Source organism: Notechis scutatus, chromosome 3 (genome assembly GCF_049901735.1).
Source record: "Notechis scutatus isolate UNSWTSFEM ecotype Mainland chromosome 3, rNotScu1.2, whole genome shotgun sequence".
In the NCBI taxonomy this organism is placed as follows: Eukaryota; Metazoa; Chordata; class Lepidosauria; order Squamata; family Elapidae; genus Notechis; species Notechis scutatus.
The window spans coordinates 170,265,114-170,292,159 of record NC_142011.1 but is presented as its reverse complement, the minus strand read 5'-3'; the positions used below and the strand labels follow the sequence as shown (position 1 = coordinate 170,292,159).

General features: G+C 35.5%; 1 protein-coding gene and 2 long non-coding RNA genes across 4 annotated transcripts in view; 1 reads left to right on the top strand and 2 right to left on the bottom strand.

Annotated features, from left to right (window-relative positions):
* Positions 1–1,462: 1,462 nt before the first annotated feature.
* Positions 1,463–21,806, top strand: LOC113413856 (DGAT1/2-independent enzyme synthesizing storage lipids-like). The gene is made up of 6 exons (XM_026670446.2): positions 1,463–1,730; positions 4,024–4,188; positions 5,375–5,568; positions 11,048–11,108; positions 18,074–18,213; positions 21,702–21,806. The coding sequence occupies exons 1-6, from the start codon at positions 1,463–1,465 to the stop codon at positions 21,804–21,806; spliced, it is 933 nt and encodes a 310-aa protein (XP_026526231.2).
* The window catches only part of LOC148131471 (uncharacterized), a 43,987-nt gene continuing 21,122 nt past the window's right edge, over positions 4,182–27,046 (bottom strand). Inside the window, exon 3 of the long non-coding RNA XR_015748904.1 lies at positions 4,182–7,871. This is a non-coding gene — a long non-coding RNA (uncharacterized LOC148131471). The remainder of the gene's footprint in view (positions 7,872–27,046) is intronic.
* On the bottom strand, positions 15,140–26,933 carry LOC113413857 (uncharacterized). Of its 2 annotated transcripts, XR_015748902.1 has the most exons (4): positions 26,551–26,933; positions 26,089–26,166; positions 22,056–22,192; positions 15,140–15,459 (listed from the first exon to the last, which is right to left on the bottom strand). It is a non-coding gene; the product is annotated as an uncharacterized LOC113413857 (long non-coding RNA). The 2 variants fall into 2 exon arrangements; XR_015748903.1 differs by lacking the exons at positions 22,056–22,192; positions 26,089–26,166.

Sequence of the window (27,046 nt, the reverse complement as noted above, 5' to 3'; positions counted from 1 at the left end):
ATAAGACTGACAAGGAGCTGCCGCGGGACGAGCGATGGAAAGGGAAAGAAGCAGCGATGACGAGCCGGCAAGTGAAGTCGAGGCAAGGAAATACCGCTGGGGTCGCCTGGGAGCTTCCGTAGGTTTGCGTGGTTAGGACAGGCTTTCTGTTTGCATATTTTGGCGAACGATAAAAACAAAGCTTGAAAAAGAAAGGGGCGTAATGGAGGAGGAAAATGGCATAACTGGTTTAATGAGTGGCTATGAGACGGAACCTCTTCCTCTGAGCAGGTCATCCACGTGTGTTGAACTTCAGGTCACAGAATTCCCAACCTGGGAACCGCCCTCCCCCCATACATCTGGAGGCACCACATTGGGGATGTAGTACTGTGCCCATATCATCTACTAAATATTTTCTGGAAATCCTTGTCGCTCATTTCCTTCGAAATTAAATACGCTGAGCCCACTTTGCATGTTAAAGAGAAGAAATGTTTTTTCACCTTCTTGAGTACATAATTTACAAGTTTGTGCTGGTTAATACTAAAGCGTCCGGGCTGCAGAAAATCCCTACGGCCGAGGGAGAAAAGCAAAAGGCTACGATAACTCTTAATTTGAAAATTCTATTTAGCGGTCCTCTGAATTTTGTAACCTTAATGCTGGTGCTTTTGTGCGTGGTTATACTGCCTGGTTATAAATGTATATGGATGGACATCTGAGATGTTTTGCAGGTAAGGTCAGCTATGGTTTGAAACGATTTCGATAAGACTTGAAATAATACATTAGAAATAGATCGTGGAGAAAATCTATGTGGCATATAGTTCTTCTGTTAAGATTTGTTATATTTTGATGAAAATATATATTTAAATATGCGACACTGTCAACAATAAATTAGCTTTGCTTTCCCTGTACTGGCTGGGAAATTCTGGGGGCTGAAATCTACCCATGTTAAAATTGAGAAATACTGGTCTGCAGAAGGACTGCTAGATCTGAACTGAAGAAATCAAGAGGATCCATAGGGAGCAGCTAAAAGATAGAAAGGCTTTGTTGCTCTCTCATGGTCATCCAGTATATATGGAATTTGGAAAAAATGTATTTTTGCTACTTGATGGAAACATTTTGTCCTGTTTTAGGACACAGCCAAATAATACATTTTAGAGAAGTATTATTCTAGCTGACTTCATCTCTCTTCTCCTAACAAATGTTTTCCATTTTTTTTCTCCACGTCCAACTGCATATATCAGGAATATTCCCTTTCCCAGTAATTAATTTTGTGCTCCATAAACTTGAACTGGATCTACCATTTGGATTAGTTGATTTAGATTTGGGTGTGTTTTATCAAGATTATTTTGATTGTTGCATAGCTAGCATATTTAGACCTCTGTGATGTTTCTGACTGGGCACTTGAATTATTTTCAGTGGGATGAAGATGCAGTAGTGCTGTGGAAAGAATGTGACTAAATACTGCTTGCCTTGAGAGTCAACAATGATCTTTTCTACATGCCTTCAATATCTTTTGGAAGAATGGCTTCTTAACAATCTTCTTTATATAGTTGTTTACTCAGTGCTACTGCTTGCTACTATATTATTTGCCGTTCCACTTGCCATTGTATTATTTTTCTATTTTTCTGGTTTATTCCTCCTCCTGTATGAAAGGATTCGCAAACTGAATGGAAATTATTCTAGTAATATATGGGATCCTGTGAGGCTAATAATAGCAATCATATTGGATGGATGTGGAAGATTATGGCATGGTAAGCAAATATGTATTAGTGAGAAACTTAGATCTGTTACAGAATTATCTAGATTTGTTGGATTATATCAGCATAACTGTACTTACTGAGATAATGGATGTTTAACTCACAGTATTTTGTAATAAAATCTTCCATAAATTATTCACTTAATAAATGTATATGGCTGCCTATATCACTGAACATGGTTCTGGATGTGAAGAACCAACAGTTAAAACAATATTTGTTTTTAAACAAATAGCTATTATTAGCTAGCTCTCCAATTGTCAATATGCATTATACAAAACTACTGAAATTGGGAACATTGACCAACATCCAGAGTGTGCTCACAAATAATATTTTAGTACTTAATATACTTTACTTATTTCTTAAATAATTGTGTCACTTTACTTGATGTTTCTTCTTTCTTTGGATTTTGTCACTAGCTGTTTGAAGGATCAGAAATCACCCAGCCCTGCAGTATATAGGGTTGGGCAATTACTTATCCTTCAAATAATGTCAAATTTCAGTTCCTGATGGTTGCAAATCTAATAGTGAATGATAGTGTGTGTTAAGAGTTATGTTTCCTACTGGTACCACAACTACCATAATATGCCTACCATTATAATTAGTTCTGGCTTTTTGCTACTTGAGAAATGCCATTTTTCAAGCAACTAGTATTGCTGAAGCATTTTTCTGCACTGAAAGGAAAAAGAGAGTCACTGGAGGAGACTCCGGTCTTGTTTTTTCTTTCAACTTCTACTAATCCATTATGATTGGATGTTATGATTCAGTAAACGAGCCCAAAGACAGTATAGCCTTCATTACATGCCTGGAAAGTGAGACTTGTCACAAACATAAACACAAAAATACAAGCAGTGTAATTTTATTTCACCTTTTTGTAGTAGAAAACATTTGCATTTTGGTACAAAAATGAAACCAACCAACACCAAACAGTTGATTATTTACAACGCTCTGCTTTTGGTCAGGAGGAACAACGGGTCATTGCCACAGTTCTCTGTGAGGGCTACAGATTTACAAATACATCTGCTCCAGTAGTATCTTGTGGTGTGATTATAAAAACAAATTGCAGCATCCTTGTTATTACCAACTGAGAAGGATGCTCTAATTGTTGAGTCGAAGCACTTGAGTGACAGGCTTGTTATCTGCAGATGCTCAAGTTTATGCACCATAGCATAGCCTTTTCCCTACTGCCAAGTGTTCCTCAGACAGTTCATTTCTAGCACAGGAATCTATCATTGAAGACATCTCATAAGAATTCTGCTGTGGGTGCTCTGAATAAATAAGTGAGGCAGTAGTATTTGCTGGTTCTTTCCTCCCTGTAAAATCTGTAGCAAACTGTACCATGGGTACAGAAGGTGGGAGCAGGGTAGATACAAGTTGTGGATAGATCTTGGGATGCAAAAAGACCAGTTAATTGAAGAAAATGCCTTCTCTCTTGCTCACTCACTGGAATGTTTCAGTGAATGGATTTTTGGAAAACTCTTTTTTGAATGGTTAGCACTTCCCAGGGATGGGATCTGGCTGGTATAACTACCGGTTCTGTCTATTAGCACCACGGACTAATATTTACAAGTTTACAACCTGCTGAGCTGCCCGGACAGCTGAGCAGCGCTGTGTGCAAGTGCGCAGCGGTTGGAAAAGCCCTTGTTTCCTGTTTTTTCAACTGCAGCTGTGTTGTGCAAAGCAGCTGCAGTTGAAAAAGCAGGAAATAAAGGTCGGGTAACAGCCCGGGTGGCCGGGCGGGCCAAAATAGCAGCAGACATAGAACCGGTTCTATGTCTGCTGCTCTTTGGAGCAACCGGTTCTACAGAGGTGGACAGAACCAATAGAAACCCACCCCTGGCACTTCCCCAACATCATACTAGACATGTGCAATACAGTTTTCTTAGCAACGTTACAGAAGTTGTATTAGTGAAGTCTGAGGCATGCCTAATTTTTCTGAAGCAGACTACAGGTCTGGAAATTCTTATTAGTTTTCACTTAAGTACTAATTAGGTCTAATCAACCCAGGTCAATTAGTTGCCACCATTTGCTATGACTCCATAAATGAAAGAAGTTCTTAATTCCACAGAAAATATACTCATAATTCAAACTATGTTTGACTGTAGATGGCAGCTTCAGTACATGGGAATTTCAGGCAGTTGTTTGATTGTGACTTTGATACTTACTAGTTAATCATATTTAAAATTTGATATTTTGCAATAGAAACATTCATGTAGTAAATATTTTAATTAGTGCATTATTGGGTTATATTGCATAATAACCATTGATTTATACTTTCCATTTCAAACAGGGTATGAGCTACATGGCATTGAAAACATACCAGATGGACCAGGGCTAATTATTTATTACCATGGAGCGCTTCCCTTGGACTACTTGTATTTTCTGGCTAAAATTTTTATTCTGAAGCGCAGGTGTTGTTACTCAATAGCAGATGATTGTCTTTTCGTATTTCCAGGTGATGTTTATAAGTTATATTAATATGTATGATGGTAAAATGTTTCATTCAGTTTGTTTTTCAAAACTTTGGGAAGCTTGAAATATGGATTTTTTATACAATCAGTTTCCTGTGTTGGGAGCCAGTGGCTGTCTTTCTAATTTGCTAAAAGTTGTTAGCTAGTATTAGCTATAAAATGATTTAGAAGGATGTTAAACAAAAGAGTAGAAAAAAGTATTGAATCATATTCTTATCTATATATGAAAGTAACAGTTCTACATAGGCCTCTGACATAATCTAATCAGTTCTTAGAATAGGTTGCTCATGAAAAGAAAATGAAATAATAGAGAATAGGTCATTAGTAGAAGTGTTACACAAAACTAACCTCAAACAAACATACTGCAGTTCTGGATGTTTTGCAGAAACACTGTTGATGAACTGAGTTTTTAGCATAGAGAACACATGGAACAAACGCTTAGAGTGACCTGAATTGAGTTTAGGGGTAGTGTTTAATTCCTTTAATTCATTTCCACAAACAAGGGAAAAAACTGTAAATTAGGTAGTTCAGGCATAATGCACCTCATCTTCCATTGGCGTAGTGCTGAATTGCTCTTTTATACTCTAAATTAGGCTCATTTTAAAAAAACACAGTTCCATACAAATTTCAAATTTTCCACACAAGTACATGATTAGGCAACACAGTTAACAAAGTAATATAAAATTATGCTGTGACATTGCCCATTTCTTAGCTTTCTTTTTAAATCTATAGTATGGACACAATTTTTGTATTACTGATTAATTTTCAATGTCTTAATAAATTCTTTAATAGTATAAATTTTGAAAATGCTTTTATTTGGCCAAACATGTGAAATATTTCCATAATGACTTACATGTATTAAAAATAATTTAAAAGTATCAGTTTGAAATAGGTTCTGCACCTTTTAACATAGAAAATTAATTAAAAGTACGGTATGTTATTTAATTGAAAGTATATTTTCATAAAACTGATATTTCAGCCTTCAGGTTAAATAAAAATAAAAATAAATGAAGACTAAAAATATCTTTCTCCTTACACAGAAACCCAATCAGACCCACACACTTTAAAATTCTGATTTGATCCCCTCTATTACCTTAAGGTAAATCATTAATGCAACTTCAAAGATCTTTACACATAGCATATTATTTATAATATTGCACTTTCTTTCAGGTGTTCAAGCATTAACTGGTGTGACAGGTATTATTCAAAATAAAAAGGAAGAGTGTTTAAATGTTCTCAAGAAAGGCAAGCTACTTGGAATTTCTCCAGGAGGAATGAGAGAAGCACTCTTTAGTGATAAATCATACAAGCTCATATGGCATAAGCGTAAAGGTTTTGCTCAATTAGCTGTAGATATGAAAGTGGTAAGTATGGTGTTCATTTCATTATTAAATCTTTGCTGAATATGTTTTATCAGACAAAACATGATGTTAAACAACTGGAAAACTTAGTTTTTTTTAAAGAAGGTAATAGGTTTTCTTGAGGATAGCAGCTCATAAAGTATATTTATTGTAACTGCTGTTTGAGAGTTAAAGAAGTACTATAATGGTAGCCTATTTCATATTTTCCAATTTTGGAACAAAATGAATCATTTTTGACTTACTTCTTCATGGTCATGACAGTAGAACTCTTTTCCTTCAATAACTTAGGTCCATATTGTACTCCCCTACTGCTTATATCATATATTCTGTGCAGTCGTAGGATTCAATATTTTTTAATACCGGTTCTGTGGGCGTGGCTTGGTGGGTGTGGCAGGGGAAGGATAATGTAAAATCTCCAGTCAGAGGTGGTATTTGCTGGTTGTCCAAACTACTCAAAATTTCCGCTACCGGTTCTCCAGAACTGGTCAGAACCTGCTGAATACTATCTTTGCTTCTGTGACTTTACTGCTATGAAAGAAAATATTGTTCTTCCATTATCTTAATGATAAATATTTCAATATATCAAATATTTTCTTAATATTCAATTATTTCACAACTACAATTTTTATATTTTTAAGCCTCTTAGATATTCATTCAGTTAAAAAATGAGAAGCCCTGACCTATTCCAAAGGTTTTTTTTTATTTTGTGTATACATAATAATGATTGATACAGGTATCCAATATGGAGGGAAAGTTCAAAAACATTAAGTAAGGGCCATTTTAGAATGTTTAATGAAGCTAATCATGCAAATAGAAATAATTTTAAAAAATAGTGGTACCTTGGTACTCAACTGCTTTGAAACTCATCGAATTTGGTACTCAATACATCTTGATGGGAAAATTTTTGTCCTGGTACTCGTTGTTTGTTTGGTACTTAACATACAAGCTAGAACTGACAGTGCAGGCTGCCTTGTGACTCACTTTATTATTCTTTATGGGAAAAATTGTTTGGTACTCATCGTTTCTGGTACTCATCACACCTTCTGGAAACAATGATGAGTACTGAGGTATCACTGTACAGAACTTGGAGAGAAAATTAAATCTCAAACAGTTGGGTCATTTTTGCTAAGATTCCTAGAATTTCAACTCTTTTTTGTTCCCTGGTGGGGGTTTTTTTCATTCTATCCCTTCAGACCCAGTATTTTTTATTTTTTAATAATCAAGAGTAGGGGAGGCATTCTAATCTTATTCAGCCATTTACAGTTCACTTAATTTTTATCCAAAAATAAGTTTACTAAGTTTAGCTATACACTGCAACAAGGCTATCTTACTTGTTAGAACAGAGAATTAAAGTGGGACTTTGTTTCCATTTATGGTACTCTGGCCAAAATTACCAGCTGATTTTACCATTAGTAGTGAATGCTGCATTTGTCACAAGCATGACTAAAACTGATAATCTAATTGTTATTATCACCTTATTTAAAAGCGTTATGTAAAATTCTCAATTGACCAAGGCAAGGTAGTTAAGTATCTATGGGCCTATCTGGGACTGACTAGCACATAGAAAATAGTGACTTGGATGAAAGGGGAATAAATGAAATCTTCTGTGTCCTCTCTTTGCATAGTCTGAACCTCAACTGTGTCCTCTTTGCATAGTCTGAACCTGTCTACTATCCTTGGTTCATGCTTTTATGAATCTATTGCTTAGTTACTATTGTGCTGCTATGATCAGTACATCAATGCAAGTAGGATTGCCCAGATGTTAATGATGCATCCAATGCAGGGCCTTGCCTTGCCATGGCACTTCCTCTGCTTGATATCTGATATCAGATATCTTCCATATCTGTTTCTGCTTCAGGCATTTTTTTCAGGATCTCATCTTTTGGTGTCCTCTTACTGATGTACACTTGAATATTCTGAGTTTCATCCACAACAATTACTTTGACACCAGATTCCTTCTCTTCTCTTTCTCATCCAAACATTATGAGAAACTTCCAGAACTTTACAGCGGCATGTCCTGCTTTGGCCAGTTCACTATACTGTTAGGGTATTGGATGACTGGCAGGACACACACACACACATTGATGGTGTGTATCTTGTTCTTCCCATTGTATTGGCTCTTCAGGACCTGTGTTATCCTTTGATGGTACTCAAATGTTGCTGTCTTCTTTGCCTGCCATGTGATTCCCATGTAATTGTGGGATACCAGGTACTTGTAACTGGTGTAAATGTTTGCCATGTGACCTGCTGATAGTTCTACCCCATCAGTTTTAAATTATCTTCTTTTCCACCATACCATAGCTTTCCTGTTAATGAACAACACATGGTGTTCAGAAATGAATTATTTTGCAGCAGTAATGGATGCTAGAGTCCAAAGTTTGATTAAAACCAAAACCAAACATTTTTTAAAACTTTCTGATTTTTAATAAAAGATTTATTAAACCTGTTTTACAGTGTTTACATTGTTTTACAGGGATTATTGTTGCACTGTAAAACAGAATCAGCAAAAGACTGGAAGATCAGTTGCAACATTACCAAACAACCTTTACAGAATAGTGCTTTTTTGCTGTTAGCTTCTTCTTCCTCCTCTTCTTTTTTTTAAAAAAAGATACTCTGGAATCATTGCTAAACTTGAAGTTTCCTGGGAAATCAAAGGAAATGCTTCCAGCAAGGATTTTTTGACAGGAAGGATTACATGACAGCAATTAGCTGCCATGAAAAAAAGATCACATAGAAAATTCTAGGCAATGGCTGGAGCAGATTTCCTTGAATTGTATAATACATTTATACTCAGGGATTGAGAAAGCAATGCCTTTTAAATCCTATTGCAGAAATTTGAGACTTCATGTGGGACATGAAAAAAGTAAAGTAATAAAATTTTATTTTCAGATTATGTCTACCAAATTAAACCAAAATAATTGAATGATTAGTAAGAGTTTATCCATGCATAGAAGAAAGTTTAAGATGAAAACCAATCTCCAATATAAGAAGAGAGACTAATTAACACTGCACTCAGAATCCAACAGTTTTTGACATTTCGGTGGTAAGGCTTTGACTTCAGTTTTAACCTAAACAAAGATTAAGTAAAATTACAGATGCTCTGTCTTGAGTATACTTCAGAGATTAAATAGTGAGTATCAAAGAGAGTCGTCTTGAAATACGTGTATAAAATACAGAGGTGGTATTCAGCAGGTTCTGACCAGTTCTGGAGAACCAGTAGCAGAAATTTTGAGTAGTTTGGAGAACTAGCAAGTACCACCTCTGACTGGAGATTTTACAGTATCCTTCCCCTGCCACACCCACCAAGCCCCGCCCACAGAACCGGTAGTGAAAGCACTGGATGTGAAAGCACAGAATGAAAACAACCAATGAGCTATCATGTGTGGGCAACAAATCCCAGAGGCCATTATTAAAGAGGCCTATGAAATAATTGTGATCATGTGCAACACTAACTTGTTAGTAGAAGAAATGTTTGAGTTAAAGCAGTCTACAGACAATCAAGTAGGACTTACCTACTATTTTTAGAAAATAGAAAATGGGCATGCCAGGAATCCAAAATTCCAGGCTATTGTATATTTCTAGAAACTTGTTTAGACCTCTCATAACTTTTCTTAGAAAAGAAATGAAAAAGAAATATATATGGTCACTCATCAAATAACTGGATGGCTAGTTAAGTGCTGGAAGATTTAACATAGATGTTTCTCAACAAAGCAATGGGATGGTGGAGATGATGATGGTACAGAAACAAACCTAGGATTATAGAGAACATCACAGCAATTTTAAAAAGTCCCATTGTAATAAATAGGGCTTTTTGTGACCTGTCATATCCACATGGAAGCTATTTTCTGAAGGTGCAACAGGAAACTATGAAAGTATTTGCTGCAAGTGTTCAAATTTCCTCTGTGCCATTGGCCCTAAAAAGTTCCCTGATTTTTTTTCTGGGTAATAACATTATTGCTTCCATTTTAGAAGGAGTGTTTATTTTAGTACTGCCTGTTCTATATTTATCTGAGTTTCTCTTTATAATTTGTGCTTGGAAAAAAAAGCCATTCTGGTTCATGAGATGCATACTACATAGGAGGAACACTGTGAATAACCAAATATATTATGGATGTTAAACACAGACAAATGTAAGGTATAATCCAGAACTTCCTGCTACATGACTGAATAGATTGACATTTAGCATGGGTGATTGACTTGCAATACAAACATTACTACATTATATTCAATTCTTAGTTTAAGACCGTAACAAAATGTCCATTTTCTTCCCAAAATAAAAGGGAACATAAAAAAAGTTTTTCATATCCTTGGAAACAGCTAAGTATCATTGTTTGTATATATTTGTGTTTTCCTTTCTTTTTCTTTATACTTTTCTATCCCTATTCTCTTTTTACTCTTTATCTTTTTTCTTGATTGTTAATTTGTTTTTTTTATGTGTATGCTTTGCAAAATGTAATAAAATTATTTGTCCAGACATTACTACATTATGATTGGTGTTGCTAGCCTTATATTTGTTTTAAGCATATAGAAATGAAAGATTATGAGGCTTAAAGAAATATAAAGAAATAATTTTCTTAAATATTAAAGAAAAACTCCAGTTAATGAGTGACAATAAATAGGCATACTTTAAGTGCAGATTGAGTCAGAAAAGATAAGAATGTTATGTGTGCATTATAACTAAGCAAGATCAGTAAGAAATTGATACCTGCTCTGTGAAAAGACCTCAGGGTATCAAAATAAGGGCTGCCCAAGAGTTCAATGTTTATCCCAACTTTTGTACAAAGAGTAGCTTAAAATGATGAAGAACTTGGCTCCTCTCATACATATTCAAAACAGCCACCTGTGCTTCTTGGACTAATTCTTCACCTTCTGAATTTTTTATAATAATGTTTTTATAATTTTAAAATTTTTAATTATTCTGATTTTAATGTTTTATTGTATTGATGATATCATGTACTCCCCAGATCCCTCTCCAAGGGAAATGGGAGATTAAGAAATATGAAGTACAGGTAGTCCTTGACTTATGACCACAATTGAGTCCAAAACTTCTGTTGCTAAACAAGACAGTTGTCAAATGAGCTTTTCCCCACTTTACAACTTTCTTTGCCACAGTTGTTAAATGAATCATTGCAGTTCTTAAGTTAATAACACTGTTGTTAAGTGAATCTTGCTTCCTCATTGACTTTTCTTGTCAGAAAGTCACAAATGGTGATCATATGACCTGGGACCCTGCAAACGTCATAAATATGAGCCAGTTGCCAAATGTCTTATTTTTGATCAAGTGACCATGGGGTTGTTGCAATGGTTGTAAGTGTAAAAACGGTCCAAGTAACTTTTTTCAATCCTGTTGTAACTTCAGTCCCTAAATTAATTGTTGGAAATTGAAGACTACCTGTATAATAATAAATAAATAAAATAGGGACTGATGGTCTCTTAATACTTTAATATAATTAAATATTTTTAAACGTATCTCTTTTTTTAGCCTATTATACCCATGTGTACCCAAAATATTCGAGAAGGATATTGGATCTTTGGGCAATCAAGTAAGGCATACTTATATTACATATTTTAATTTGAAAATTATTTGTAGTTCAGTCTATAGCTCTATGTTTTGTATAGCATCTAGATAGAGTATAAAACACAAAGAGGTCCATAGCCTCATTCTTTTTGTGAAGCAGAATTTAGCTCAGTTCATGGTTGAGTCCACCAGTGTAATAGAATGATAAAGTATTTTTACTCTGTTGCACTTTTAATTGCCTTGATGTTGACAAACTTTTCTTGGGAAACTAAAACAATGTATTGCATGGTACACAGTCACCACTGTGCTTCGTTGTTTAGCTTCACACCATTCCAAACAGTAGCATTTTAGATTGTCAGAGGATCCATAAAAAATAGATGCTTTGTTTATCCTTTTTCCTATTTGGAAAATGAAGCAGGAAGGTGGGAATCTGCATAATAATTATAGCTTTTAATCACAAGAGTGATATGCATCAAGTCTTCAGAGTGCTTTGCAAAGAGATGTTGTAACCCTATTACAATTTGCTACACCCTGTTCTCTGCTCATTGCTGATAACTGAAGAGCAATATTTGAAATAAAAATGTAGCAAAGTGAAGCATGTGAAGCACAGGAAATCAGGAGCCAAGTTGATTCAAATGAATATACGTTTATTGCAGGCTAACACTCTAAGAACCTGAACTATTAATGGTCAAAATGAATTGGTGGTAGATAAGAGTCAACAGAATTCCAGGTGGACTGGACTTAGATCCCTTGTGGGTACAGAGATTTGAGACTGATGATGCACTTGACGTCTCCCTCTGGTTCAATCTATCATCTCCTACATGATATATTGAATTTCTTCCATTGATATATGGGATTTCTTTACATCCCAGATTTCTTATTCATTCATCTATACCCTGAACCTCCCCATCATCTTATGCTATAAATTGTTAATCTGCTTTCTGTCTTGTTAGGACTTAATTGTAGCATTCCCATTCAGAATTTTTGTGGCAGTATGAAATCAGAACCAAATTTATCAGTTCTCACAGTGTTAACTAAGCCAGGAGCTAAACAAATTTATTACTTAGCTCCACCATCCTGCTATGCAATCTCTTTTCATTTGAATCTTTGCACTGTTGGTAAGCTTCTGATCAGCTTGTTACCACTTGCAGAAATCTTTTCTTACTTGATTGTTAACTTGATCAGATTATTGGCAAGCTCCTTCAGTATCTAGAATGCAATTAATTTGACCCTGGAGACTTAAATTCATTCCAAATAAATCCCCTGACCATGTTTCTTTGACTTTCAAGCTACAACCCACCTTCTATATTCTGTTTTTTTAAATGGCATTTGAAACATGTCTTTTTGTTGGAAATGAAGAAAACAAGAGATATTCAATAGCAGTCTTTTCTGTATTTTTCTGTTTTATGTCATATATATATATCTATATGTATATATGTATATGTATGTATGTCATTTTTTCATTTTTTATTATTTTTATACATATTATAACTCTTTTGATAAAACTCATTTATTTCTTGATTTTCTTTTATATACCGTATGTTTTCTACTTTTTTTATAAAGACTGCTCTACTTCTTGAGGACTTATAAACAAGAGAAAAACTATTTGTCTACTTCTTGTGGAGTTATAAAAAATACTATAAAATAAATTTTTGTATGAAAAATAACAAAGCCATGGGGAAAGAGTCTAGTAACATTGTTACATGCAATGTGTACACAATGTTTCTATTCCTACCTATGGAGGACTCAAATGATACTTGCAATAGGTGTAAATTAGTTAGATTACTTGAATAAAAGGTAAAAAATTTAAAGGCAAGTCAAGCCACTAAAACTACTGACAATCCCACACTAAACACTTTCAAGTTAATTTATCAAATTTATTTGCCACCCATCTTACGCTTTAGGCAAGTTTCAATAGTGAAGATGAAGATCATGAACTGTTAAAATCAGAAGTCTCTATCCAAACAAGAAGAAGGGCAAGGGAAAGGTAGTATGTCAGGTAAAGAACAAAGATTGAGAAGGTAACCCAACTGAAACTTTCATAGCGTTCCCCAGGAAGGAAACACATAGACAGCTGAAGAAAAGACAAGAAAAATTTCTCAAATGTTTCAGTGATAAATAAGGTTTCGATAATAAGAAATAAAGTAGCTCAGACTTTCCCAAAGAAAAAAGATGTGTGATGACTCAATATCAGATGAACAGATTCATCAATTTGTAGACCAGACAATTTCTTGAAGGAAGTATGTTGTCTACATACGTCCCTTAAGACATTGTTGCAAAGATTAAAAATATGACAGAAATAATCAAGCCTACAGATTGCTATCTCTTTCTCCTCAGTCACGTTGGAACAAATAATACAACTAAGAGCCTGAAAACAATTCTAACGAACTGTGAGCAATTAGTCAGGAAAACCAGAGACAGGAGTGCAACTGGTGTTCTCATCTGTATATCCAACAAAAAGGTCAACATTCTGAGGGAACATAGTAGATGTAAATTTCTGGCTAAATAATGGTACCATCTAGATTATACTACTTATAGGAAAGGCTTATAGCAAGAGATAGATTGCACCTCACAAAGACCAGCAAGTAAGTGTTTGGGAAACAATTGGCTCAGACCATCTGAAGGGCTTTAAACTAAAACTGGAGGAGGAAGGAAATTATTTCATAGGACTAAACCCAACACAGCAAACCAGATAACAAGAAAGGGAATAATGAACAAGGGACACACAAGTACAAATCAGAAGATAAAGGAAGCAAAACTATAGTCAATCATAAAGTGTTCAAATGCCTGAATACCAGTGCCCAAAGTATAGGAAACAAGTGGGATAGCACGAAATCCTAGTTTATGAGAGCAAATATGATGTAGCTATTACTGAAACTTGTACGTAGGAAATTACTGCACATTATTAGGGATTAAAGACTCCTTGAAGATATTTGGGTAAACATCAGATGAAAAAGAAATAACTATAAGTATGGACTGCAGGCCACCCAACAAACCAGAGGAATAGATGAACTCTTTGATACTCAGTTAGCTGAGCTGTACAAGAAACCACTGTAGTTATGGGGGGACTTTAACTAGCCTGAGAAAATCAACTGAGAAAATAAGATAATGAAGTTGCAAGAAAAAACAATACCACAGAGAAAGAAAAACAAAAAAGCACCATACAAAAAAGTCAAGTATGAAAAATGGAAAGAGGGGAATATAACCAAAACAGAAAACCAGAAAGTAGCTTGAATCTGCAAAATAGGTGAGGAATCAGTATTGATATCCAGCCTGGGGAACTATAAATTACTTGTTCTAGATCAGGGGTCGCCAGCCTTTTGGACCTCAGGGACGACCAAACTCATAATTTTAGATCCCAGGGACCACTAACCGGTTCTGTGGGTGTGGCCTAATTTGTGGATGTGGCTTGGTGGTTATGTGACTGGCTGGGCATGGCTTGTATGTAAATATTATAAATATTTATATAAATATTGAATTTTTTTTATAAAAAAGAGAAACTTTTACCCAAAATCAGGCAAAGCAGGCACATTGAATTGCTCACAGAATCACAGATTCATTCAGAGATCTATCTATCTGCCATTGGCTAGCTCAGTCTGTCACATAAAATTTGCTTGCAAGCAACCTCATAAAATTTGCTATCAAGCAAACTCACAAAATTAACTCACAACACACCATGCATGTAAATATTGAATTTTTTATTTTAAAAAAAGAGCAACTTTTACCCAAAATCAGGCAAAGCAGGCAGATTGAGTTGCTCACAGAATCATTCAGTGATCAATCTATCTGCCATCGGAGCAGGCAGAAATAATTTCAGAGCCACTGACTGTAATCTTTCAAACCCCTGTAGCACAGGGAAGTAACAGATGATTGGAAAAGAGCTGATATGGTTCAAATCTACAAAAAAGGGAGGGGGCGAATGGGTCTAGGAAATTATAGGTTAACTAGTTTGATATGAAGTACCTGGGAAAATCAATGAAAAGAAAATCAAGCAAAGGATTTGTGAGCACCTACAAATGAACTTGGTGATTGCTAGAAGCCAGCATAGATTTGTTGGAAAAAAAAATCATGCCAGACAAACCGTACTGCCTTCTTTGATAAAGTGACTAAATTAGGGGAGTAGCAAAATGCTATGGACACAGAATACTTGGGCTTTAATAAGGACTTTGAAAAAGTAGACCACAATCTATTTCTTGGTAAGATAAAACAATGCAGGATAGATAGTAACCACCACCAGATGGATTTTCAATTGGCTGATCGTCTATACCCAGTATGTAGTCCACAATGGGTCAACATCTACATGGATGGAAGCTTGCAGTAGAGTACGTCAAGGTTTTGTCTTGGATCCAGTATTCTTCAATAGCTTCTTAGGTAACCTAGATGAAGGGATAGAAAGGGAGCTCATCAAATTTGCAGATGACATCGAGCTGGGGGAAATTTCTAACACTTTGGAAGATACAGCCAAGATTCAGAAGGCTCTTGGCAGACTTGAGCATTGGGCCATATCTAGCAAGATGCAATTCAATTGTGAAAACAGTAAGGTCTTGCAGTTAAGTAGGAAAAAACAAATGCTTAGGTACAGAATTGTTTGTGCCTCAACAATAGTAACTGTGAGAGGAAATCTTAAGTGTCCTAGGGGACCACCACTAAAGTATGAGTAGCAAAGTGCTGCAGCTGTCAAAAAGTCCAATGCAATCCTATAATGCACCCACAGAGAGATAGCATCAAGATCGTGAGAAATGATAACAGTTCTGTACTGCACTAGGAATACTGCATTCATAATCAAATAAGGTTGTGAGGCCCTAGAAAATGCATACTCTTCTCTGCAAAGAGCAATGAAGATGATGAAGAGTCTGAAGGCTAAATGATATGATGACCAGCTGAGGGAGCTAGGTATGTCTAGCTTATCAAAGGAAAGGATTAAGGGGAATATGACGACAGCCTTTCAGTACTTGAAGGGCTGTCACAGAAAAGAGAGGATTGAGTTATTTTCTAAAGCACCAGAGAGCAGGACAGGAATAATGAGTGGAAGCTTGTTAAAGAGAGATGAAACCTAGGAGGAGAAATTTTCTGACACTGAGAACAATTAATCAATGTATAGCTTGTCCCCTGGAGCTGTGGGTTCTGCATCACTGAAGATTTTCAAAAATAGACTGGATAACCAGTTGACCAGGATAGTATAAAGTGTCTTGCCTTGAGCAGGGGGTTAGTCTAGAAGACCTCCATGGTCCCTTCTAGCCTATGATTCTATGTTCTAATATTGTCAAGGCAGCTTTTTTTTTTTTAGCTTACATTAGTTTGTAACAACATTCAGAGTGAATTTCTGCTTTTTGTTTATAAATTCAAGAGTACAGGAAAAGTTTACTTAGATCAGGACTGATAGACCAGTGGTTCTTATTACATTGATACATGCTATTCCTAGTAACCAAACCTACTGATGTTTCTCAATTATAAATTGCTGCTGAGAAAATTGTTGCTTTAACATTGTTAATGAAATGTCCTAATCTTCACTTAAGTTTTTAAATTTCTGCTTCTTTATTAACGCTAACTCGGTGTGAAGAACATCCCACTTGGATAGCAGATAATCTGATATGCTGAAAAAGGAGGACATCCTCAGGCATAAGAGTACCAACAGCACCTCCAGATATTATCTATAGATCTTTCAAATTACATTTTTAATAAAATCTAGCAGCTGAAAAGACTATCATGCCCTGCCTTAGAAGAATTGTGTTGGCAGTTTTCATCTTAAATTATACTAATAAAGTAAAATCAAGTAGAGAAAGATTATATTCTTGAGATAGTATTCTCAATGCTAACCAAATTTATAATTCTTGTAGTTCCTATGAAGAAAACAGTATGATTTAAGGCATAAACATGTAGCAAAACTGAGAGTCTTAGAGTATAAGAATCTTGAGTCAGATTCTATCTCTCACAGATCTCTAAGTTGAATGTGTAAGCATATATAATTATTTTAAAAATAGCAGTTTAAGTACTCATATTTTGAAAAAAAAGAGGAAATCAAACTACAATAGCAATAGCACTTAGACTTATATACCACTTTATAGTGCTTTATAGCCCTCTCAAAACAGTTTTAGAGTCAGTATATTGCCCACAACAATTTGGGTCCTCGTTTTACCCACCTCGGAAGGATGGAAGGTTGAGTCAACCTTGAGCCTGGTGGGATTCGATCTGCCAAATTGCAGTAGTAGTAGCTTGCAGTACTGCACTCTAACCACTGAGCCACAAAGGCTCCTCTAATAAGCATATATATTTCTGTCTGTGGGATTTTTTTCCTTTGCAGAGTATTTTCATAATTACTAGTTTAATTGCCCATGTAATCAATTATTTAGCTAAAATACTCAGTCTTTTGAATCTAAAGGTAGAGGCATGGTATATGGGCATCTGCTAATTCAAATGTTAACAAGGAGAAATTGACTATATTCTGGTGAAATCTTGGTTGAATCCAGAGGAAGCCTTAGGTAAATTAAGCATTGCCTGAGGAAGGTCTTAAGGAAAAGCAGTCTTCCCTATGCCCCTTTTCTCTTTGGTTCCAGGCTTCTGCTGAAGTCCAATGTCTATAAAAGCTCTTCATGAAACTTTTCTAACTGTAAAATAACCAGCCAACATACAACCCAGGAGATAGGGAATATGGTCTCTTACAGCATTTTTTTCCTGTTAATCTGCTATACAGATTCCTTGTTCTCCAGCTGAAGCAATGGATTTTGTCAAAACCCCTTTTAAGGGAGTGAATTTAGGATGCAATACTAAATAGAAACCCATGTTTTAATTTTTTGCTTGCACAGAAATTGTGTATGTGTGTGCGCACATGTATATGCAGGTGTGTTATTTTTATTTAAATGATTAGCTTTATGGCTATATTGCAGCTGAAGAGCAACTACAGTTCTATAAAGTGATTCCAATAACATGTAGTTTAGATATTTAATCTGATTCATATTATATTTTCGTTTTAACTTCTTTCTTTCACAGGAGCTTTAGCTAGGAGGCTATATGAATATAGCCGAATCCCCTTCCTTCCAGTGTGCGGTGGATTTCCAGTCAAATTTCGTACTTACATTGGAGAACCCATTCTGTATAATCCAAATGTAACTGCTGAGGAATTAGCTGCAAAAGTATGATTTGTTTATCAGTTTAAACATCTTCAATTCTTGCTTGTCAACAAATTTCAAGAATATATTTTAAATTAATGTACAACATTAATTTAATGTCTCATAGCTTTTTATAAGACTAATATAATTCAAATTATTCCTGGAAAAGTATTTTCTTTTTGTATTTTTAAAACAGTGCAAGTAAGATCTAGTCATGACCAAATTCTGTAACTAAATTGTGGAAATTACACTTTATTTTATATTTTATTTTCTTATTTTATCATCTTTATTACTTTTTCACTTTCTATAGCTGTCCATTTCATTCTGATTCTGGGCAGCTTACAACTCAAAAAACAGATTAGTTAAAAAACTAAAAACATTTTAAAACAATAAGAAACAATAAAAACATTAAAAATATATACATAGCAGCTGAGATACTTGGCCAGTTAGCAATACAACCAGGAAACGGGACCCTTAACACATTCAAGACTCCAGGTTTATTTATAGATTAATGTTATGATTTATAGATTAATGTATGAAGCTTTTGTGCCTTCATAAATTTATAGTTAAAATTAGTGATGTTTTTATTATTATTTATTTATTATGAAACTGATATGCCACCCATCTTACCAAAAGGGAACTTTAGGTGGCTTAGTAAAAGAAATATAGTGATAATATTAAAATATTTCATAAAGCCCCTTGGGGCATCAGGCCAATTGGCAGAGCAAGATTCCCAGGCTCGTTTTGAAAACCAAGCGTTGGGTGCTGATCTTTCACAACTGATCCCTATTTTTCTCAGCACCCAAACCCACAAAACTGCCTCCTGAAGTCTCACAAAGAGCAGCCACCCAGGGTATATATGCACAATCTCTTGCCTTCTCTTTATCCAGAGAGATTCTAAGGAACTGGTCTTCTCACCAATTCCTTGGATTTGCCATGGCCATTGGCTTTGTGAAATTCAGTTCTCCATACCTCCTCTGGAGGCGCCCAAATTAGTGGTGCCTTATTGAAGTCCATGAATGCAATTGCAGTTATTCTATCGTTACCTCCTTGTTAGGGTTTCTATAGTAACAAATATATTTAGAAATCTTAATTCTTTATAAATTTAGTTGGGGAAATAAAGTGGCTGCATAATAACAAACTTGATGTTAAATTTACACAATCGCCGGGCTAAGAATGCCTTACTTAAAGAAAATCCTGACATCCAAACAGGCTATCCATCACCAAAAATGGTGGAAGACACAAGCCAACAGAAGGCTGAAGCCATACTCTTTCAATATAGAGCCTGTTTTCTGTGGTTTCTGAAAGCAACAAGTTGCGCCAGTAGTTCACTAGTTTAAGGAAGGAGAATACCACCTGCCACTTCTAGCAACAGGTAGCCAGTATGAAATTCAACTTAAATACAAAATCAGGTTAAAGACAGAGTTAAGAATGGAATGTGTTCTTAACCAGAAGGCTGCCTGTACTCCTAGCTAATGCATGTCCATAAGAGTAATAAATAATCATTGGAAGGAAATCTCTGTAAAAATTCTGGAAACAGTAGGAGGTAAAAGATCTTATTTCCAATACGGATTCCTGGCTAGTTCTCAGAGGCTACCTAGGTTTCTTGCAGTGACAGTTGGTTAGGAAGTCTGGCACTTAATTAATTTCAAAGACGTGCTTATTCAAAAACACTGAAGTAAGCATATTTTAGCAAGCAATTCCATATTAAAAATCATGATACATTGTTTTGTAAATTATATTGATAAAACTTTGGAGAATGCTTTAAAAAGAAACATAAAAAACCATCACATTGAAGCCAGCCTATCTGCCTCAGCAGCCCATATTTAGAAGGACTTCAAATGTATTAAGGCAAATATAATCAATTTAATTAAACAATTTCTAAAATTAAATTTAGTTTGGAGCTTCCCGTTAGTGTATCCATTCATGATCTTGTTTGAAACAAACAAAATATCTAAGCTACCTAAATTATATTGTATTGTTTACACTTTTAAAAGGCTTATTAAGCATGATTGAAATAAGTATAATATATAAATAAAGGTTGAAATATGTATTTGGAGCTACTCTTTTTTTCTTTTAATAATACTACAGCAGTATACATATTACATGGGTAAATACATGTAGCTATTAGACAGCACTGTGAAAATTAGGTGTTTAGCAGATAGCACAATGGAAAAAACTGTCCCTGTGTCTAGTTATTTTGGTATGTAATGCCCTACAGCAGGGGTCCCCAACCACCGGGCCGCGGACCGCTACCGGTCCGTGGAACATTTTCTACCGGGCCGCCGGTTTGCTGGGCGCCGCCACCTTGTTTTGATGAGAAAGTGCTTCCGGTGAGCTTTTCTGGTTGGAAAGCGGCGTTTGGGTCCTTAAGGAATCCTCGCGCCTTAGTTTCATCGAAGGGGGGGGGGCGGCTTCAAACAAAACTAAGGCGCGAGGATTCTTTCAGCACCCAAGGCAAGACGAGCCGAGCGACCGTCCCGAAGCTGTCCCGAAGCCCATCGACAAAGGTACAAAGGAGGAGTTGAAGGTGGCGGGGAGAAGCGGGGGATGGCTGGCTGGCCGGTCGCTCGGCTCGCCTTGCCATGCGTGCTGATGCCGGTACCAGACCATGGATGATTTTGTGATGCCAGTACCGGGCCGCAGATCATTTTGTGATGCCGGTACTGGGCCGTGGCACAAAAAAGGTTGGGGGCCACTGCCCTACAGCACTGTCCCAAAGGGAAGAGTTGAAACAGTTTAAGTTCAGGATGTGAGGGTTCTAAATAGATATATTTTCAGCCTCCTTGCGCAATATACAGGTCTTCTATGGAAAGCAGACTGCTTGCAATTGTTAATTCTGCAGTCTTTCAATTGGAGTATCTAACTGTCCTATTTAGTTGCTGTACCAGTACAGAAGTACAAATGACAAGATTTAATAATTCCTCTGTAAAACTGTGTCAAACCCCTGGGGCAGCTTGAATTTCCTGAGCTGATGCAGGAAGAACATTTTTTTTATTGTGCCTTTCTAATAATGGTTCTAATGTTAAGTGTCCACCTCAAGTACTTGGATTATAGAATCACAAAACCTGAAGAACTATACTGCTGATACTTTTGTCAAATATAGTAAGAGGTGGTAGAATAAAAGGGATTTAAAAATATATATAAAAAAGAAGAGTTGTAATCTTCTTAGATTTATAAGAGTCATAGACCTTATTTAGTCTAGATCTGGGAATTGGAGGGAGAAGGGACCCCCAAATAATTTATCAAAATATTTCCAGTCTGTATACTTTTCTATGAAAATTAAAAAGTTAAACAGCAGCTATACTTTTATATAATGCCTCTATTTGTTCCGAACCTTTTGGGGCCACAGAACAAAGGATTGGGCTTAGATAGTACTTGGATTTGAGAGTACCAAGGATGTTTCTTTCATAAATTTATCATTTATTCTTCTAGTGAACCCTTATTACCAATATAATTGTGATAATGAAATGTTTTATCATTTCTTCCTTTTTCTTTACTTTCATTTTCAGACCCAAATTGCACTCCAGTCATTAATTAGAAAGCACCAGCAAATTCCTGGAAGCATCTGCCGGGCTTTATTGGAAAGATTTCACAAAGAAAAGAAAAAGGAGTAATTTGGTCAAATGTTTTAAGCCAAGCGAGGCAGCACACTGCTAATTATGATTTTGACAATCATACAGGATATCAAAAAATTTAATTTATATTATTTTCTAATTTAGTATTGTATTTTTTCGGTAAAAAATGGATAAAATGTGATTTTTTTTCATTTGCATGCAAAAAGTACTTAAATAGCTGTTTATAAGGCTTTTAAAACATGGGTGTATTTTAAGGTTAAAGTGTTACTTAGAGACTGATGTGCTTACGGGTAGGTCATGATTAGTGAATGATACAAGACTAGACTGAGTTGCAATTTGTGAAGTTGCATATAAGGAGATCCAAAAATCAGTTAAGGCGAGGCTACACATGTGCAATCGTGGTGGTGATTTTAGACACTCTTCATCTGCAAAATGGATAAAAGGCAGTCTGTCAAAGAAAAACAGTGCAAGTGTAATTAGAACAAATATTGCTGTAATTGAATGACATGAACATAATCATAGCAATCCTAAATTAGGAATAATTTAGGAATAATTATTTTTTGTTTTCTATAATTATTCTGTAATTTTATTAAATATATGAATTTGAATAATGCAACCATTTCATTGGATTCATTAAGCACACTAATCAATAACACTTTTTAGACTGATTTGTTTTCTTGGCTGCTGTTTATATTGTGCATTTCACTACTGTATTGTTTTTAAACATTGTAAGACATCCAGAATTGCTAATGTGAGATACGGCAGTTGTATAAATCCAAGAAATATTTTTTAAAAAATATTAAAATTATATTGAATGCCATCTGTGTTGTGCTTCACTGCAATATATATTGGAGTGGACCCATCAATATATATTTAATGGCGGACTTCCGGTTTGCAAGGCTTCGGCAGCGGGAGGAATCCACGATCATGCACGGTTCCTGCTGCGCTCGCCGCTGGAGTGCCCCCGATCCAGCTGGATTTGGGGGCTAATAGTTACCCCATAGAGGTAACTGAAGATAGGGGAGATCCAGCAGGGGTCTGAGGGAATCGCAACCCCCCTCCTCAGCTGGCTTAACTCCCTTTTCCAAAAGCGGTGGAGCGGCGGTCAGCAATGGCCGCCACAAAGAAGCTTTCATCTGGACAAGAATGTTCAGGAGGAAGCTGAGAAAGTGAAAGTTTTTGGCTGAACCGGGATAACAAGTAACATTTAAATACCCTGGAATTTTAATTTCATTAAAGATACATTGTTCCCAACGAAGATTGGAAAAAGCGGCGGATGAAAATTAAAAGGGAAAGTTTGGTTTTTTTTCACTCTCCTTCCTTACGGTGATAGCAGATGGAAATCGGAAAAACCCATTTTGGCACCAGCAGGTAATTAAATTTGAAAATTAAAGCCAAGGGGACATTAAAGATTTCTGAACATTGGAATTAAAAAAAAAATTTTTTTTGCTATAAGTGGGAAGGGAGAGGAAAAGAATTAATATTAAGATTTTGCTGGAGGAGGCTGCTTGGAACTTATAAGATCAGAGTTAAATTGTAACAAGACTTCTAAAAGATATACTTTGGAACTTTGCAATTGAACTGTACCCCAGGAAGAGAAAGTATAAAAAGAAGAAAGTGCTAAATGAAACAGTTTGTGTCTATTTGGATTGCTTGGTGACTTTGGGACCTTTGGAAATTATTATTTGAAAGACTAAAAACATTTGGGTTGTTTAAAAATTTTTCACAATGGCATTACTGATGAGCTGAAAATGGAATTTAAAAAGCTAAAAGAAGAGGAACAAGAAGGGAAGGGCTCTTCTGGATCTGTTTTTCATTTCTTAGAAATGGCGATTTCTACCTATCAGAAATTACAAGAACAAGAAAGTTGGGATGAAGAAGAAGAAGCCATCTTTAATGAACAAACAACTTTAGCTGGGGAAGAAAAGGGAAAGAGAATGGAGAATTTAAGACTTAAAAAAACAACCAAAAAGGGAAAAATAAGGTGAAAAATCGATACAATGTCAGAAAGCAACAGAAAAGAGGGTGGAGATTAAAGGGTGGAGATCAAGAGACGGGGGGGTAAAAGGCTAGATTGGAGAAGAAAGTAAGGGAAAAAGGGAAGAGAAGTTACAAAGATTTGAAACAAGATGTAAAGAAACAGGATTTATTCAGAGATAATGGGTAAAAATATAATTAAAAAAGAGATTCTGCAAAAGTACATAGGACTGTATTGTGGTATTTGTATTTGAAATAATGTTAGAAAACTGGAACATTATATGATTATAAAATGGGATAAAATATTACAAAGGAATGTGTAAAATGCTTAAGATTTAATGATATAGTTTAATTTGCTATGGATTATTGTTTTAATTATATTATAAACTTATTATTTTCCTATTTTAAAATATAGTACGTAGCTTTAGAATGTACTAAGCAGATTCAGAATGAAAATTATATATTATTTTAAGTGCTAAATTTAGGGGAAAGATATAAAGGCGTCATACTTCAATTAGTGATTACAGGAGAAATTTTGTGTTAATGAGAAAAGATAATAGATAATTGAAATAGAACAGACAAAAGATACAAGTTTAATTATTTAAATTGAGATGAAATAAATAAAATAGAATTAAGAGAGTGAAAAGAGGGGAGAAGCTATATAGAAAATGTAGAATGGTAAATAAGATATGAAATGGTATATAAAGTGAGCATGAATTTGATTTATGTCTGTACAAAAAGATGTAACCCGGGACTAAGCCGCTTTCCAAAAAGAAGTTTTATGTTTTCATGTTTTGTGTTTTGTTCGTGTATGTTTGTTTATTGAAAATTAATAAAAAATATTTATATATATATATATATATATAATATATATATATATATAAATTTAATGGCAAAGAATATCACTATTGGGTTTTTGTGAAACAGGCAATCTTTTTAGGCGATCTTGAAGCAATATTTCACCAGACATTTTTAATTTTTATGGGATGTATTTTGAGTGGAAGGAATTCTTAGAGAATTTGGTTGGTATTAATCATATTCAAACTGATATGATCTGTCTGGAAAAGCATGTACAGCAGGCTGGTACAAGACATGGCCTGCATATTTCTTTTAATAATAAAAAAATAATTTTACTTCTATCAGGAATGATCTGCAACCATTACCACACTGCTCCAACACATCCAAGCTTACCAATGCCACCAGCTCTGTTGCTGCTCTACCAGCCATCAGACTGGTACTCCTCAACTTACAGCAGACCACTTAGTGACCGTTCAAATTCACAATGGCACTGAAAAAAGTAATTTATGACAGTTTTTCACACCACTGTAGTAGCATCCTCATGGTCACATGATCAAAACTGAGACACTTGGGAACTGACTTTTATGACTATTGCAGTGTCATGTGATTACCTTTTGTGACCTTCTGACAGTCAATGGGAAAACCAGATTCGCTTAACAATTGTTACTAATTTGACAATTGAAGTGATTCACTTAACAACTGACAAGAAAGGTTGTAGAATGGGGGGAAATGCACTTAACAAATGTTTCAGTTTACAACAAATGTTTTGGACTCAATTATGGATGTAAGTTGAGGAGTACCTATAATTAGCATACCAGCTATTTCTTTGCAGACAGCTAATATTTTTAATTTAGTAACATGGCCCATTTCCATCTACAACTTATGTAGCTCTGATGTAGCAGGTTATCCAAATAGTCTTAAGAAAGGACTTCAGCAGACATTTTGGCTGATAAACGAATAAAAAAGCTGAAATAAATAAAATATAATTGTGTGGAAACCAATCTGATCTAAAGCTACTGACGTTGGGCTTTGTAAGATAATGTATTTATGGATACTTCTTTCATTAGTAATTGGAATTATTATCCTTTAGTCATGTTGTTAATCTTTATATTTATGAATAAATTGAGATATTCTAAAACATTCAGTATATGCAGCAAAAAAATGTTGCAAATCAGACACATGACCATGGAGCACTACATTGAATGGGTTGCATACACCTGTAGTCAAATGACTGTGGGGCTACTGTGTGACAAAGTAACCTTTTGGAGGCCATCATAACTTCAAATGGTCATTAAGCAACCAGGCATTAATCAAAGACTACCTGTAATTTTTCCAGTAATATTTCATTTAAGACGAATGAAAAGGTAGAAAGACTATCAGGGTTTCAGCTAAGAAGCAAAGTGAGGCAGAGGCTTTTAAAGCATGTCAAGTATTGGTAAAATATAGTGAATAGCAGCCATTATATGTGGAAACCTAAGTACAGTAACGAGAGCTCATTTTAAGTGTTATTTTAATGTTCCAATTATAGAAATATCTCTATTTTAACTATTTAAATGAAGGCAGGAACATTGTTTTTTCATTCCACTCTGGCCACGCTTGCTTTTTCAGAACTGCCTTCCGGTTCCTAGGAAAAGAAACAACAAAAGGCAAGACATCAGGAAAAGAGGAGAAATGTGTCTTCTCATCCTTTCCCCCCAGACCGCAGAATGCTTTACCTGGAATTCCATTTTCTCCCTATCACTCTCCTTGTTGACTTGTAGGTCAAAGCTCTGAGCATGAGCTGATGCTTCTCTGCCTAACACTCCTTGCAGGGCCATTCAGGACTACTAGAGGTCTAACTAGATATTTGGATAGTTATGGAAATTCCATGTGATAAAGCTGGGGCCAGCAGGTCTTTTGATACAGATTATACCACTACCTTCCCTTCTGTTCCTGCAACCCATGGTTGGTTAAGAGAAATGAGGATGAGTGAGGCATTCCTGCAGCAACTCAGTAATAGTAAACTTACTATGTTTTTCTAGAGACCTCCAATTCATGCTCAGCAGCAGCGCTTTGAAGTGGAACCAGAAAAGGGGGAGATGATAGTCTTCTAGTCAGTTATGTATCTTCTTGCTAGAGCAATTTAAAAGGTACACAAGCCAAAAGGTTTTAGGCTCATCTGCTTCATTCTGAATTGTAAGTTTTACTAATTCAAGGTCTTCGTCCAGAAACAGAATATAAGCAACAGAAGACACTGTAATCTAAAATAACTGCCTACAGAAGATTGTGCAGTAAATACGAAATATAAAAGCAGATAAAACAGACCTTCCCCAATTATAACATAAAGGTCATAAACGTACTCACGCCCCGGCGAACAAAAGCGTCAAGCAAATGAAAAACAGGAAGTGCCACAGAACAAAACGAGCATGCGCTGTCTTTTCGGTAGCGTCCGGGGTCCTCGGGACTTGATAGAGCCAGAAATTAGTAGAGTGACAAGACGATAGACTACCATAAGTAACAGGCTC